This window comes from Ips typographus, linkage group LG12, assembly GCF_016097725.1.
Source record: "Ips typographus isolate SLU linkage group LG12, UJ_Ityp_2.0, whole genome shotgun sequence".
Lineage (NCBI taxonomy): Eukaryota > Metazoa > Arthropoda > Insecta > Coleoptera > Curculionidae > Ips > Ips typographus.
The window spans coordinates 1,729,995-1,745,084 of NC_138433.1; the positions used below are offsets into that span (position 1 = coordinate 1,729,995).

The 15,090-nt window shown below is 37.0% G+C and overlaps 2 protein-coding genes and 1 long non-coding RNA gene across 3 annotated transcripts in view; 1 reads left to right on the forward strand and 2 right to left on the reverse strand.

Moving 5' to 3' along the window:
* Window positions 1–11,223, reverse strand: part of LOC145736448 (uncharacterized) — a 60,693-nt gene extending 49,470 nt beyond the window's left edge. The window contains exon 1 of the long non-coding RNA XR_014179931.1: window positions 11,105–11,223. This is a non-coding gene — a long non-coding RNA (uncharacterized LOC145736448). The remainder of the gene's footprint in view (window positions 1–11,104) is intronic.
* Window positions 1–13,755, forward strand: part of LOC145736402 (intermembrane lipid transfer protein VPS13A-like) — a 42,943-nt gene extending 29,188 nt beyond the window's left edge. The window contains exons 33-43 of the mRNA XM_081990818.1: window positions 396–694; window positions 749–929; window positions 988–1,262; window positions 1,314–1,469; window positions 6,578–7,325; window positions 7,380–7,552; window positions 10,217–10,635; window positions 10,689–10,882; window positions 13,180–13,322; window positions 13,375–13,501; window positions 13,558–13,755. Coding sequence (XP_081846944.1) covers window positions 396–694; window positions 749–929; window positions 988–1,262; window positions 1,314–1,469; window positions 6,578–7,325; window positions 7,380–7,552; window positions 10,217–10,635; window positions 10,689–10,882; window positions 13,180–13,322; window positions 13,375–13,501; window positions 13,558–13,692 — 2,850 coding nt within the window. The 3' untranslated portion in view covers window positions 13,693–13,755. The remainder of the gene's footprint in view (window positions 1–395; window positions 695–748; window positions 930–987; window positions 1,263–1,313; window positions 1,470–6,577; window positions 7,326–7,379; window positions 7,553–10,216; window positions 10,636–10,688; window positions 10,883–13,179; window positions 13,323–13,374; window positions 13,502–13,557) is intronic.
* A 112-nt stretch (window positions 13,756–13,867) lies between these two features.
* On the reverse strand, window positions 13,868–15,007 carry Vps60 (vacuolar protein sorting 60). Its single transcript, XM_081990913.1, has 5 exons — window positions 14,845–15,007; window positions 14,618–14,796; window positions 14,426–14,564; window positions 14,146–14,376; window positions 13,868–14,086 (listed from the first exon to the last, which is right to left on the reverse strand). The coding sequence occupies exons 1-5, from the start codon at window positions 14,911–14,913 to the stop codon at window positions 14,033–14,035; spliced, it is 672 nt and encodes a 223-aa protein (XP_081847039.1). The 5' UTR covers window positions 14,914–15,007; the 3' UTR covers window positions 13,868–14,032.
* Window positions 15,008–15,090: the final 83 nt, after the last annotated feature.

Sequence of the window (15,090 nt, forward strand, 5' to 3'; positions counted from 1 at the left end):
TCAACCTCCCAGAACTCCTCAAAAACAATCGAGTTACAGGGTGTTCAAATCACAACTTTAACTGATTTTAAAATTTGTTAAGTTAAACTAGTTTTTCCAAATAACTCGAAAACGGTGAAAGATTTGAAAAATTTGATGGAGAGCAAAAATGTTCGTAAAGTACTGCCAGACTAATCCCTGGACGTTTTACTGTCCGTCAATGTTGCTACTATACAGGGGGGTGCATGAAAAGTGTAGTGATTCAGATTTATTACTTTTCAAATTAATGACAGACGAATGATGGTGTTTCAAGCAAATTTGCTGGAATTTACTGGTGATATTAGTAAATTTTCCTGTCACACTGACTAATTCCAGGATTTTTAAACTTTTTAATACTGACACTAATTTTCCTATAGGCATCTCATCCCCACCAGAGTATCCATAATTGTCCACAAGACGATATTCTACTTTTCTCCTACAAAAGGCACAGCAAGCAAACTTTAAACGTCAAAGTGTACGATTCCCAATGGTCTAGTGAATTTTCGGGTGAATGTTGCGGAACAACCGGATTGGTGGTGTGCAAAGACGTGGAACGCAAAAAGCGTTACACGCTTTTGATGAGATCCAGTCTGAGCAATTTCTGTCCTAAACTAACGAAAATCGTCACAATTCTGCCCAGTTTTTTAATCGTCAACCACACAGAAAAACCACTAAGGTGATTTCAAGAAAAAAAAGTTTAATTTTACAATTTTTTAAGTCCACCTTGTAGATTTATGGAAAACAACGAGAAAACCGATTTGTGGATTGACTTGGAGCCAGGCCAAACGGTCACCTATTGGCCGGACACTTTGTCCATGCAAATATTTGTCAAATACCGAGATAGTAATTTGGTGTCCCAGGCTGTTCCTATTTCCACTCAGCACAAAACTGTCCTAAGAATGGACAGAGGGGTGTGATTTTCCTTTAAAAAAATCTGCTTTTAAAATGCCAAATAACTTAAAATTACAGACTGGGATCACTGTGGAAAGTTGCGGAGGCAGTACCGGACCTTTCTGCGTAAAGTTTAAACCGCACCAACCAGGGGACTGTCCGGTACTAATCAGGAACTACTGCGCAGATTTGTACATGAAAATTCAACAGAAAGACCAGGGACACGTCAGTTTGCTTAATCCCAACCATCGCGTGTTGTACACTTGGGACAATCCGTGTTTGCCGAGGATTTTAACCTGGAACATTTACAACAATAAAGGATCCGGTTTCGTGTTGGATATACTCAAAGACGGGCAAGTTTGCGGTTTTGAAATTTCGCTCAATTTTCAGTTGCGGTGTTGCAGGTACGGGGAAGAAACTATCAAATTTCAGTCCATTACTGCAAATTCCGGTCAGCGGGAGTCTTCCTCGGATGACTCGGATAGTTCGGGCAGTACTCCGAATAAACTAAACAAAAAAGTACGAAAAGACAAAATCGTACTGTACTGGGCGTGTTTTGTGTGAGTACAAAAAAGAAGGTTTTTTCGGTAGTTTACAGGACTAAAACAAATTCAAATCGACAGTTTTGCCGCGTATATGACGTAGACGACTTTCAGGCAGTTTTATTGGCTGTGACGGTCTGACGGTTGACAGCATTTGCCGATCAGCTGATTTATAGCCTTAAAGTGACGTCCGCAGAGTGCAATGTTGCCAAATGACACGACAGCTTTTTTATTTCGCCGGACCGAAAGTAATTTGCTGTCAATTTGACATTTTGATTGTTAGAAACTTCAAAACTGTAAAGTTTACAGACATTAAGTCTTTTATCGTTTCTGATTTGTCAAGATTAATTTGAATCGGTAAAAGTTAACAAACTAACAATGTTGCCAGGTTTACCGTTTTTGTCGTTCTTTTACCGTTTTCCTGTTTTTTTTTTTTGTACATAATCTACTGTTTCTATTGTAATTATGTTGGTTGTGCAACTTTTTATATAAATTTTCAGTATATTTAATGAGGATTCTAAAAATGCGCTTAAAACAGTCATTTTCTCACTCCAAATTATCCTCTAAAACCACGTGATGTCCGTCACTAATGTCAAAATTTGACTGGAATTGGCAAGAATTACATTTTAACACAGTTTTCGAAACAAGACGATTTTTTCAGATTTATGACAGTTATTTTGACAATTGTCACGTGACCGTCTAGCTAAATAGTGTTCTACAATCACGTGACAACTGTCACTAACGTCAAAACTGTCAAACCATGTCCAAAACTTGCAAAAATCAGGATTTAAAAACGTTTTCTTGCAGTATTTGATATAAAACGTGTTTTTGAGATTTATGACCGTTATTTTGGTAATTGTCACGTGACCATCTAACTAAATAGGGTTCTACAATTACGTGACAACTGTCACTAACGTCAAAACTGTCAAACTCTGCTCTAATGTTGCAAAAATCAGGGTTTAGAAACGTTTTCTTGCAGTATTTGATACAAAACGTATTTCTAAGATTTATGACCGTTATTTTGGTAATTGTCACGTGACCGTCCAGCTAAATAGTGTTCTACAATCACGTGACAACTGTATTTAACGTCAAAACTGTCAAACTGTGCTCAAAAGTTGCAAAAATCCGGGTTTAGGAACGTTTACTTGCAGTATTTGATATAAAACGTATTTCTAAGATTTATGACAGTTATTTTGCCAATTGTCACGTGACCGTCTACCTAAATAGGGTCCTACAATCACGTGATAACTGTCACTAACGTCAAAACTGTCAAACTCTGCTCTAATTTTGCAAAAATCAGGATTTAAAAATGTTTTCTTGCAGTATTTGATATAAAACGTGTTTCTGAGATTTATGACAGTTATTTTACCAATTGTCACATGACCTTCTAACTCAGTAGTGTTCTACAATCACGTGACGACTGTCATTAACGTCAAAACTGTCAAACTCTGCTCTAATGTTGCAAAAATCAGGGTTTAGAAACGTTTTCTTGCAGTATTTGATACAAAACGTATTTCTAAGATTTATGACCGTTATTTTGGTAATTGTCACGTGACCGTCTAGCTAAATAGTGTTCTACAATCACGTGACAACTGTATTTAACGTCAAAACTGTCAAACTGTGCTCAAAAGTTGCAAAAATCCGGGTTTAGGAACGTTTACTTGCAGTATTTGATATAAAACGTATTTCTGAGATTTATGACAGTTATTTTGCCAATTGTCACGTGACCGTCTACCTAAATAGGGTCCTACAATCACGTGATAACTGTCACTAACGTCAAAACTGTCAAACTCTGCTCTAATTTTGCAAAAATCAGGATTTAAAAATGTTTTCTTGCAGTATTTGATATAAAACGTGTTTCTGAGATTTATGACAGTTATTTTGCCAATTGTCACGTGACCGTCTGGCTAAATAGTCTGCTTAAATCACGTGACAACTGCTACTAAGGTCAAAACTGTCAAACTATGCTCTAAAGTTGCAAAAATCAGGATTTCAAAACGTTTTCTTGCAGTATTTAATATAAAACGTGTTTTTAAGATTTATGAGAGTTATTTTGCCAATTGTCACGTGACCTTCTAGCTAAATAGGGTTCTAGAACCACGTGACAGCTGTCACTAACGTCAAAACTGTCAAATTGTCCTCAAAATTTGCAAAAATCTGAGTTTAGAAACGTTTTCTTGCAGTATTTGATATAAAACGCGTTTCTGAGATTAATGACAGTTATTCTGCCAATTCTCACGTGACCGTCTAGCTAAATAGTCTTCTTAAATCACGTGACAACTGTCACTAACGTCAAAATTGTCAAACCATGCTCTAAAGTTGCAAAAATTAGGATTTAGAAACGTTTTCTTGCAGTATTTGATATAAAACGTGTTTTTGAGATTTATGACAGTTATTTTGACAATTGTCACGTGACCGTTTAGCTAAATAGGGTTCTATAACCACGTGACAACTGTCATTAACGTCAAAACTGTCAAACCATGCTCTTAAGTTGCAAAAATCAGGGTTTTGAAACGTTTTCTTGCAGTTTTTAATATAAAACGTGTTTTTGAGATTTATGACCGTTATTTTGACAATTATTACGTGACCGTCTAGCTAAATAGTATTCTATAATCACGTGACAACTGTCACTAACGTCAAAATTGACAAACCATGCTATAAAGTGGCAAAAATTAGGATTTAGAAACGTTTTCTTGCAGTATTTGATATAAAACGTGTTTTTGAGATTTATGAGAGTTATTTTGACAATTGCCACGTGACCGTCTAGTTAAATAGTCTTCTGAAATCACGTGACAACTGTGAAAAACGTCAAAACTGTCAAAATGTGCTCTAAACTTGCAAAAATCAGAATTTAGAAATGTTTTCTTGCAGTATTTGATACAAAACGTATTTCTGAGATTTATGACAGTTATTTTGACAATTGTCACGTGACCGTTTAGCTAAATAGGGTTCTATAACCACGTGACAACTGTCATTAACGTCAAAACTGTCAAACCATGCTCTTAAGTTGCAAAAATCAGGGTTTTGAAACGTTTTCTTGCAGTTTTTAATATAAAACGTGTTTTTGAGATTTATGACCGTTATTTTACCAATTGTCACGTGACCGTCTAGCTAAATAGTGTTCTACAATCACGTGACAACTGTCACTAACGTCAAAACTGTCAAACCATGTCCAAAACTTGCAAAAATCAGGATTTAAAAACGTTTTCTTGCAGTATTTGATATAAAACGTGTTTTTGAGATTTATGACCGTTATTTTGGTAATTGTCACGTGACCATCTAACTAAATAGGGTTCTACAATTACGTGACAACTGTATTTAACGTCAAAACTGTCAAACTGTGCTCAAAAGTTGCAAAAATCCGGGTTTAGGAACGTTTACTTGCAGTATTTGATATAAAACGTATTTCTGAGATTTATGACAGTTATTTTGCCAATTGTCACGTGACCGTCTACCTAAATAGGGTCCTACAATCACGTGATAACTGTCACTAACGTCAAAACTGTCAAACTCTGCTCTAATTTTGCAAAAATCAGGATTTAAAAATGTTTTCTTGCAGTATTTGATATAAAACGTGTTTCTGAGATTTATGACAGTTATTTTACCAATTGTCACGTGACCTTCTAACTCAGTAGTGTTCTACAATCACGTGACGACTGTCATTAACGTCAAAACTGTCAAAATCTGCTCTAATGTTGCAAAAATCAGGATTTAAAAATGTTTTCTTGCAGTATTTGATACAAAACGTATTTCTGAGATTTATGACAGTTATTTTGACAATTGTCACGTGACCGTTTAGCTAAATAGGGTTCTATAACCACGTGACAACTGTCATTAACGTCAAAACTGTCAAACCATGCTCTAAAGTTGCAAAAACTTGGATTTAGAAACGTTTTCTTGCAGTATTTGATATAAAACGTGTTTCTGAGATTTATGACCGTTATTTTGCCAATTGTCACGTGACTGTCTAGCTAAATAGGGTTCTACAATCACGTGACAACTGTCATTTACGTCAAAACTGTCAAACTCTGCTCTAATGTTGCAAAAATCAGGATTTAAAAACGTTTTCTTGCAGTATTTGATATAAAACGTGTTTTTGAGATTTATGAGAGTTATTTTGACAATTGCCACGTGACCGTCTAGTTAAATAGTCTTCTGAAATCACGTGACAACTGTGAAAAACGTCAAAACTGTCAAAATGTGCTCTAAACTTGCAAAAATCAGAATTTAGAAATGTTTTCTTGCAGTATTTGATACAAAACATATTTTTGAGATTTATGACAGTTATTTTGACAATTGTCACGTGACCGTTTAGCTAAATAGGGTTCTATAACCACGTGACAACTGTCATTAACGTCAAAACTGTCAAACCATGCTCTTAAGTTGCAAAAATCAGGGTTTTGAAACGTTTTCTTGCAGTTTTTAATATAAAACGTGTTTTTGAGATTTATGACCGTTATTTTGACAATTGTCACGTGAAATAGTCTTCTTAAATCACGTGACAACTGTCACTAACATCAAAAATGTCAAACCATGCTCAAAACTTGCAAAAATCAGGATTTAAAAACGTTTTCTTGCTGTATTCAATATAAAACGTGTTTCTGAGATTTATGACAGTTATTTTACCAATTGTCACGTGACCGTCTAGCTAAATAGGGTTCTACAATCACGTGACAACTGTCACTAACGTCAAAACTGTCAAACCATGCCCAAAAGTTACAAAAATCAGGATTTAGGAAAGTTTTCTTACAGTATGCAATATAAAGAGTGTTTTTGGGATATATGATTTTTGACAATGGTCACGTGACCGCCTAGCTAAAATATCCTTTAAAACCACGCGATATCTGTCACTAATGTCAAAACTTAAAAAAACAATTACTAATCAAAAAACAATTCAACCTCCATTAAATATTTTGACTTGGCAACACTGACTAGAAGTGGCCCCTAATTGGTTGAAAACCGTCTACGTCATAACTAGGGGGCGTTTTAAATGTTTCTACGAAATTTCAATGTTTTTATTAAATTCTTGTTATACCAGACGTAGTATTTTGAAAAATAATAAAATACTAGAAATATTTAATATTTTCTGCGTCCTAATCAAAAATGAATTTTTTTTTTTCTTTTAGGGAAGGTCCTCAACGTATCCTGTTATTCACGCAAGAACAACGAGTGTTCGAGCACGTTCTGAATACTCGTTTCAACGAGTTTTGCACCATAGAAACCTTGCTCACCGTATCTGGAGTAGGTCTGTCTCTGTTCACATCGGACAAGGACAACAAAGAACACTTGCACGCGAGCGCAGTTGGATCACCCGCGGTGTGGGAAGTGAACGTGGGCCAGAAATGGAAAACCCTCACCCTAGAATTGGCGTCCTGGATCGAGGACAAGTACAAACGGGCCGCCAGTCACAAAAAATGCCAAATCAAGGATTGCGTGCACATTGATTTCGAAAAAATGTTTATGCTGAAACCGTTTTTTGCGGAAATTCGACGCACTTATGTCCCGGCGCTCTGTTGCCATTTTAGGAAATCGTCCAAGTTCCTGTACGGCGATTTCCGGTTAAATTACTTTCAGGTGGACAATCGTCACAGCAACTCAATAGTTTTGCAATCAATTCTAAACAACGATCCGCAACAGTCGTGTTTTAAAGTGAATTTTCTCCGACAAACCGAAGGAGAGTATTCTCGTTACGGTCACGTGAAAGTTGACGTGTGTGACGTCACTCTGAATGTAGAAAATGACGTGTGGACCAAAGTGGGAAAGCTTCTGAAGGATAACAAAAAGTTTGGTAAAGATTACGGTTGCGCAACCGCTTTTGTCACCGATATTACTGCGGTGAGAAAGTGTTTAACCTCCGCGCCTTCCCTACTCGATGTAAAAGTTTAATTTTTCTTTTCCCGAAATTTTCCTAATTCTGGATATTTCCAGGATGTGGTGCGTGTGGATTCGCTAACTGTATCGGGCATGGGAGTTCAACTGTCAATTTCAAACCGAATTCCCGTTGGTTTTACCAGTGACAGCATGATTTTGAACCGTATCCTGGACCATTTGTTCCCCGCCAATATGGCTCCTTATATGCCACCGGAAGGGGTACACCATAGGTGAGTTATTTTGACAGTTAGCGAGTTGATTTTTTTGACAGATTGTAGCCCAGAGTGTCCTCTACAAACTGTCATATTACAAGTTTGTACGAGAAATGACAACTAACCGAGTTATGGCACGAAATTTGCCCGGGCGCACTAGAACTTTACTATTTGTTCCACTGTCACTTTGACAGCCCATAACTTGGTTATTTTGACAGTTAGCCAGATGATTTTTTTGACAGATTGTAGCCCAGAGTGTCCTCTACAAACTGTCATATTACAAGTTTGCACGAGAAATGACAACTAACCGAGTTATGGCACGAAACTTGCCCGGATGCACTAGAACTTTACTATTTATTCCACTGTCACTTTGACAGCCCATAACTCGGTTATTTTGACAGTTATCGAGTTGATTTTTTTGACAGATTGTAGCCCAGAGGGTTCTCTACAAACTGTCAATGTATTTTTTGACAGTTTTCCGGGCGTGGCACCGTTAAAAAATGACACTTTACGTTATTGCCCTGGCTTACTTAACCAAGCGCCGCCATATTGGATTTCAACCTGTCAAAGTGGCCATTTTGACTAATTTTGGTCTGGAGAACACGAATTTTGTGTCCGTTTTGCTCTAAATGGCACCGTTTCGGAGCTAACCTAAAAAAATGACATTTTTGTTATTTTTGACAGTTTTCCGGGCGTGGCACCCTTAAAAACTGACATTTTGACAAATGACACTTTACGTCATGTTTGCAATGTTAATCCAAAGATATTTAAGCGGTCAAACTGAATTTTCAAAATTCAAATTTTTTTTCCAAAATTTCATGGGGGTAGCCCCTTTGAAAACTGTCAAGAAGACAGTTTTTAATTTTTCCAGCCCACACGGTACATTTTTCAAAAAAAGTTTATAGAAGATAAAAGTTGCGTTTTACTAAGGTACACTCATGGTAAAAATTTGAAAATTCTAACTCATCTAGTTTTCGAGATATTTACAAAAATGTGCTAAAAAATTTAATCAAATTTGTCGCCCTCTAGCGGCTAAACGGTGCCACTTAGAGGCGCCCGCTCAACGTCACGTGATAACCCCACTCAGTAGCTATCTTTGATCATCTGACACGTTTATACAGGATATTTCAAATAAGCGAGTTATTTGCAATTTTTTAAGAAAGTGCACCAAAATTTTGCTTAAAATGACAGATTGTCCTGGCTTACTTAACCAAGCGCCGCCATATTGGAATTCAACCTGTCAAAGTGGCCATTTTGACTAATTTTGGTCTGGAGAACACGAATTTTGTGTCCATTTTGCTCTAAATGGCACCGTTTCGGAGCTAACCTAAAAAAATGACATTTTTGTTATTTTTGACAGTTTTCCGGGCGTGGCACCCTTAAAAAAATTACATTTTGACAAATGACACTTTACGTCATGTTTGCAATGTTAATCCAAAGATATTTAGGCGGTCAAACTGAATTTTCAAAATTCAAATTTTTTTTCCAAAATTTCATGGGGTTAGCCCCTTTGAAAACTGTCAAGAAGACAGTTTTTAATTTTTCCAGCCCACACGGTACATTTTTCAAAAAAAGTTTATAAAAGATAAAAGTTGCGTTTTACTAAAGTACACTTATGGTAAAAATTTGAAAATTCTAACTCACCTAGTTTTCGAGATATTTACAAAAATGTGCTAAAAAAGTTAATCAAATTTGTCGCCCTCATGGCGGCCTGGGACGCCATTTTGTCTGTAATTTCTTGAAACTACGTGAACGGTGTTATCAATAAAATCATGGGGGAATATTTTTAGAAAGCTTGAAATCTGCTCTATCTTTTGTTTTCTATGACATTTTAACGTATCTTGTCAAGTAAGGGAGTAATTTAGGGTCAAAGCAAGGTGTGTCTCAAAATATGTGATTTTATGGTGAAAGAATTTTGACGCCCTCTAGCGGCCAAACGGTGTTATCAATAAAATCATGTGGGCATATTTTTGGAAAGCTTGAAATCTGCTCTATCTTTTGTTTTCTATGACATTTTCACGTATCTTGTCAAGTAAGGGAGTAATTTAGGGTCAAAGCAAGGTGTGTCTCAAAATATGTGATTTTATGGTGAAAGAATTTTGACGCCCTCTAGCGGCCAAACGGTGTTATCAATCAACTCATGTGGGGATATTTTTGGAAAGCTTGAAATCTGCTCTATCTTTTGTTTTCTATGACATTTTGACGTATCTGGTCAAGTAAGGGAGTAATTAAGGGTCAAAGCGACGTGTGTCAAAAAATATGCTATTTTTACAAAAAGTGCAATTTTTGCTCCAGGAGGGTTTCAGTGCACAGCAAAGGGTATATTTATGCCAAAGGACCTTAAATTAGGTTAGGTTAAGTTAGGTTAGGTTAGGTTAAGTAGTTGTAACTGTAACTTCCAAGATATTTTGGACTTTTTTTGGAAATTGCTCAATAATTTTCAAAATGTTGTATCTTTGCCATTTTTGGAGTTGCAGCGACTGTAAAAAGCTCAAAATGTCCGTATAGAACTGTCCTTTCACCGCAACACGATTAAACATATACAGGGTGTTCAAAAAACAATTAACATTAGCACTTTGTAGACCTGCAAAGTTTTGGTAACTTTTCCTTGGAAATTGCATAATAATCGCCACTTTTTAAGTTTCAACAAATCGAAATATAGATAAAAACGCAATTTTTCAGAATACCCTCAGCAGAATGGACCGACTTAGGCTACACCAAAGCCATGCACACCCTAACAAATCACGTGACTATCCGCTTTCTACAACAGTACTACGCCCAAGTGCTCGGCCTCCAGGTGCTGGTGAACACTTTCGAAAGAGACGTGGAGCCAACAGCAACTCTGGCAAACCTGGTGCCCGACACGGTCCTCTACAGCTGTCAGTGTATTTTGGGTCACGTGGCCATGTCACCGGCCGCCATTGAAACCTGCATTCTGGACGTTTTCCCCAACTTTAATATGGACGGAGGTAAACTGGTCAAGAAACGCGGCAGCGTGGCAATTACACCCCGTACCATAACAGTGGTGCCTAGGGCTGGCAAGAGTTTCGAAAGCGCCCTCCCTGTGGCGTTGATTCAATTGTTTGTCAAGAATAGTTGTGGTAAGTTTTTTGATTTTGACCAATCACGTGAATGCTGGCCATGGGGACTTTAGGGGCAAGTATCCATCAATGTGATGGTGAGATGTTTTTCAAAACATCCGGAAAAGCCTTACTTTCACTGCTAACCAAACATCCAGATGACAAGTGTGATTTTGTGGAAATAGCTAGAGAAGCCTTGCAAAGAGCTGTGTTTCTACGGGAACCCATTAAAATACACCAAAGACCACCCAGATACCGAGACCATTTGGTCAGTGATTTAAACTGCTCTATTATAAGTCTATCCCAGGGCTAGGGGGTAGTGACGCAATAATTGTCGTTCCTGATTTTGACACACTTTTCCCCTTGCAACTGATATTATTTGAGTTTTTCATATTTTCGATAACCCAACATGTTTAAACAGTACAGTGAGGGCAAACAGCGGGTGATTTTTTAGAGGTTTTAGGTGACATACAGAAGGTGGGTTACTTACCTTACTTTGCAGGTTTGCCATCAAGAAAATAACACACACACACACAGTCCAGAATCGCTTTTTCCGCACTTGTCTTATCTATCTTGTTTATATTTTGCTTTTTACCGGCTTAACCTCACTCTTGGCTTGTGAGTTGTCAAATCGGTAAACAACTGAAGCACCGTCAAATGTCAAATGTCAATCAATATGTTTCTGTCCTTTGCTAACCTTAACAATAGACTGATGCCATGTTGCCGAGTGCTCTCGTTAAAAAGGATTGGTAGGCAAAACCAGGGTTGTAAAATTTCCGGAAAATTAAATTTCTGAAAATCTGAAAATTTAAAAATAATTTACCTGAAGGTATTTAGTGAGTTGAGGTTAATTTTAAAAATAATTTGCTTGAAAATGCTTGACAATTCTAGTTTTTAATTTTTCAAGGTAAAACGGTGCATGGTACCAAAAAAGTGTATAGAAGGTAAAAGTTGCATCCCATCTAGGTGCATATTGTGGTAAAAATTTCAGACCTCTAACCTGAAACGTTCTTGAGATATTGAGCAAAAACTGCAAAAAAACGAGAGTCAACTTTGACGCCCTCTAGCGGCTAAACGGGACAACTTAGCCGTGCCCGCTCAACGTCACGTGATAGCCCCGTTCACTAGCTTTTGTTATATGGTGGTTTTATACAGGGTGTATCAAATAAGCCAGGATATTCTGGAAAGTGCACGGAAATTTAGTCTAAATTAGAGATTTTTTGGGCCTACTATACTAACGGTGACCATTTGGGATTTTCCTTAATCAAACTAATTGTTTTTAGCGAATTTGAACCTGGGGAACTCCAATCTGACGTCCATTTTGCTCTAACTGGCACCGTTTCGGAGATGACCTTGAAATTATGTCAATTTTGACACTTTAGGGCGTGGCACCCTAGTAAAATGACATTTTGACAAATGACACTTTACGTCATTTTTACACTATTAACCTGAAGATATTTAGGCAGTTGAGGTTAATTTTGAAAATAAAAAATGTTTGGAAAAAAATCAAAAGGTATCATCCTGGAAAATTCTTGACAATTCTAGTTTTTAATTTTTCAAGGTCAAACGGTGCATGGTACCAAAAAAGTGTATAGAAGGTAAAAGTTGCATCCCATTGAGGTGCATTTGTGATAAAAATTTCAGACCTCTAACCTGAAACGTTCCTGAGATATTGAGCAAAAACTGCAAAAAAATGAGAGTCAACTTTGACGCCCTCTAGCGACTAAACGGGGCAACTTAGCCGTGCCCGCTCAACGTCACGTGATAGCCCCATTCATTAGCTTTCTTTTGTTATACGGTGTGTTTATACAGGGTGTTTCAAATAAGCGAGTTATGGACGATTTTCTGGACGAGTGCACCAAAATCTCGCTCAAATTGGGAATTTCTGCTTTCGAGGAGGGTGGTCAAAGTAAGGCTGCCACAGCAAAAACAATTGAATATCGATACAAACATTTTACATCAAGTAGGCCTATAATTTGACGTAGATTCCAAAAATTCGGTTATTTTGACAATTATAGGGTGGTTCAATATACCAATTTGTAGCCCTTGAAATTCTCTTTTGACCACCCTGTAAAGCGTTTTTAGCTAAAACGTCAAATAAGCGAGTTATTCACTGTTAAAGCTGAGTTGTTTGATTTTGACAGTTTTTACTGTGACAGCCCATAACTCTGTTAGTTTGACAGTTACAGGGTGGTTCAATATACCAATTTGTAGCCCTTGAAATTGTCTCCTGATCACCCTGTATACCATATATAGTAGAAAAGTTCGACGGTTCAAATGGCGCTTAGATGTCTTAACTAATCTCCTTAGAATGCATGACAAGTTTGACAGTTCCCTATCAAGGAAAATATTTAAGTAATTTTCCGGAAAATTTCCAAAAATAGACATTTTCCCGACCGGAAAATACCGCTTTTACATCTCTGAAATATAACGAATATATCAACGAAAACCTTTGGAACTAATCTAAGACATGAGTGAATTTCGATTTGACGTTACAGTTTATTGCGTCACTGCCACTTCGCCTGGGATGGAGTGTACATAATTGCATTAACGTGTATTTTGCAGGGATTAACGCCATTTTCAGTCTACAATTCAATAGGACATCACCTTGTAGAGACTGTCGGGAATTCCAGGTTTGCCAACGACAAATACTGGACGCACGTTTCGGTAGATCGCACTGGAAAATCGATTGTTATTGTCACACTAGAGTAAGTTTAATAAGGAAAAATTTAAAAAATTATTGCTTTTCAATTATTATAGACACTTAATACGCATCAACAAGTGCAGTCTTTGGTCGCCTTGGGAAGTGGAATGGTCCACAAACTTGGACGACATAATATCACTGCCTAAAATTGACTTTGTGGATTTGGTGCTCAATATGAGACAGGTGAGTACCTTTAGAAGCTGAAATGTTGTAAAAAAAATCGTGATGAACTGTTTAAGACGGAAAGCAATCAAGAACAACAAATCCGAATAGACGGTTCTAAGGAAATTCTGATTTGGTTGCATGAGAAAATTGAACAAGCCATTATTCTGAGCATGGAAGACAAATCGTGGACTATACAGGTAGCAGAGTAGGTTATCATAAAGCTGTAACATAAATCACCGCTTAAAAATAAATTATTATATTGTTTTTCTAAACTGATGTGTTTCTATTAAATCGTGACGTCACTCCCTTTTACTTTGATCTTCACTGTACATTCCTTATGTGGAAATAATCCCATTATATCCATAACCAATAAGCAAAGCCAACTAAACAAACTATAGAAGAATTTAATTTAAAATACAATTTACAAGCTTCACTTAAAAAATTGCAAACAAAAAGTCCAACAACTAGATAATGCTTATTTCATCTTAATACCACACTAGATTATAATAAGTTTAAGTTTAACATGGAAATACATAAACAAAGCTTATTTCAATGGTTAGAAGGCAGTTGTGGCAATCCAAACTCATCTACAGGAACTCCATCCTTAAAAAATAGTAAAATAGTTTAGCCCCATAAACATTTGAACTGAAACAAAAAGCAACCTTATTTATTCTACTTCCATCAGCTTCAGGTTTGTTAATTGGAGCTTCAGGAGCTTTGCCTATATCATCCAAATAGCTCTGATCATCATCCAAGGCAATTTCATCACCCAGAGCATCCAGTTCAGCCGCTAACTCATCATCATCAAGTTCAGGAGTGTTGTAAGTCCTCCCTAAAGCTTCCTGAACTTCGTCAGCTTGATCCAACATATCAGCCAACTCATCTTGGACATCCTACAGTCAAAACCCTGATTACTGTTTAAATTCAACCTTTACCACTCACATCAATGTCATCAATGTTGATTTTCTTAAACTCCTTCTTCATTGCTTTCATGCCATCTTTCATAGCAATTACAGTGGCTTGAGTGTCTTTTAAAGTTTGATGAGCAAAATTCGCTTGTTCCATGTTGAAAGACTGGCCCCTAATCAAGTCAACTACTGTGGGGTTTTTAAGTTTTAAAGCAAGCCACTTTACCTTAAATTGTCCAGTTGATTTTCATACAATTTCTTCTGCTTGAGGATTCTAAGAGCCTTAGCTTTAACTGCATTTTTGGCCGGCCCTTCTCGCATTTTCGACATTTGATCGCGGAATTTACGTAAATCATTCTCCAAAGCGTTGATTTTCTTCTCAACACCCTCAGCCCTGGTGTCCACCTAAACTTTCTCACCTAAGTTAAGATATTAGGATGTATTTAAACTCACCCCTGCTATACAGTCGGAGATGCTAGGACCCGGTTCTTTGGGTTTACCTCGTCCAAATAAACGATTCATATTTAGAAAATTAACTTTTTGAGACTTTTTAATCAATTCAGAGATGAGTAATTAAGATGACAATGTTTATGTTTTTGGTTTTGACTGACACTAATGACAGTTCTGACAATCGCGCAAGTGTAGTAGTATAGGGGCTTTCGGAGGTTAACACTGAACTGAAAAAACTAAAAAAAAAAC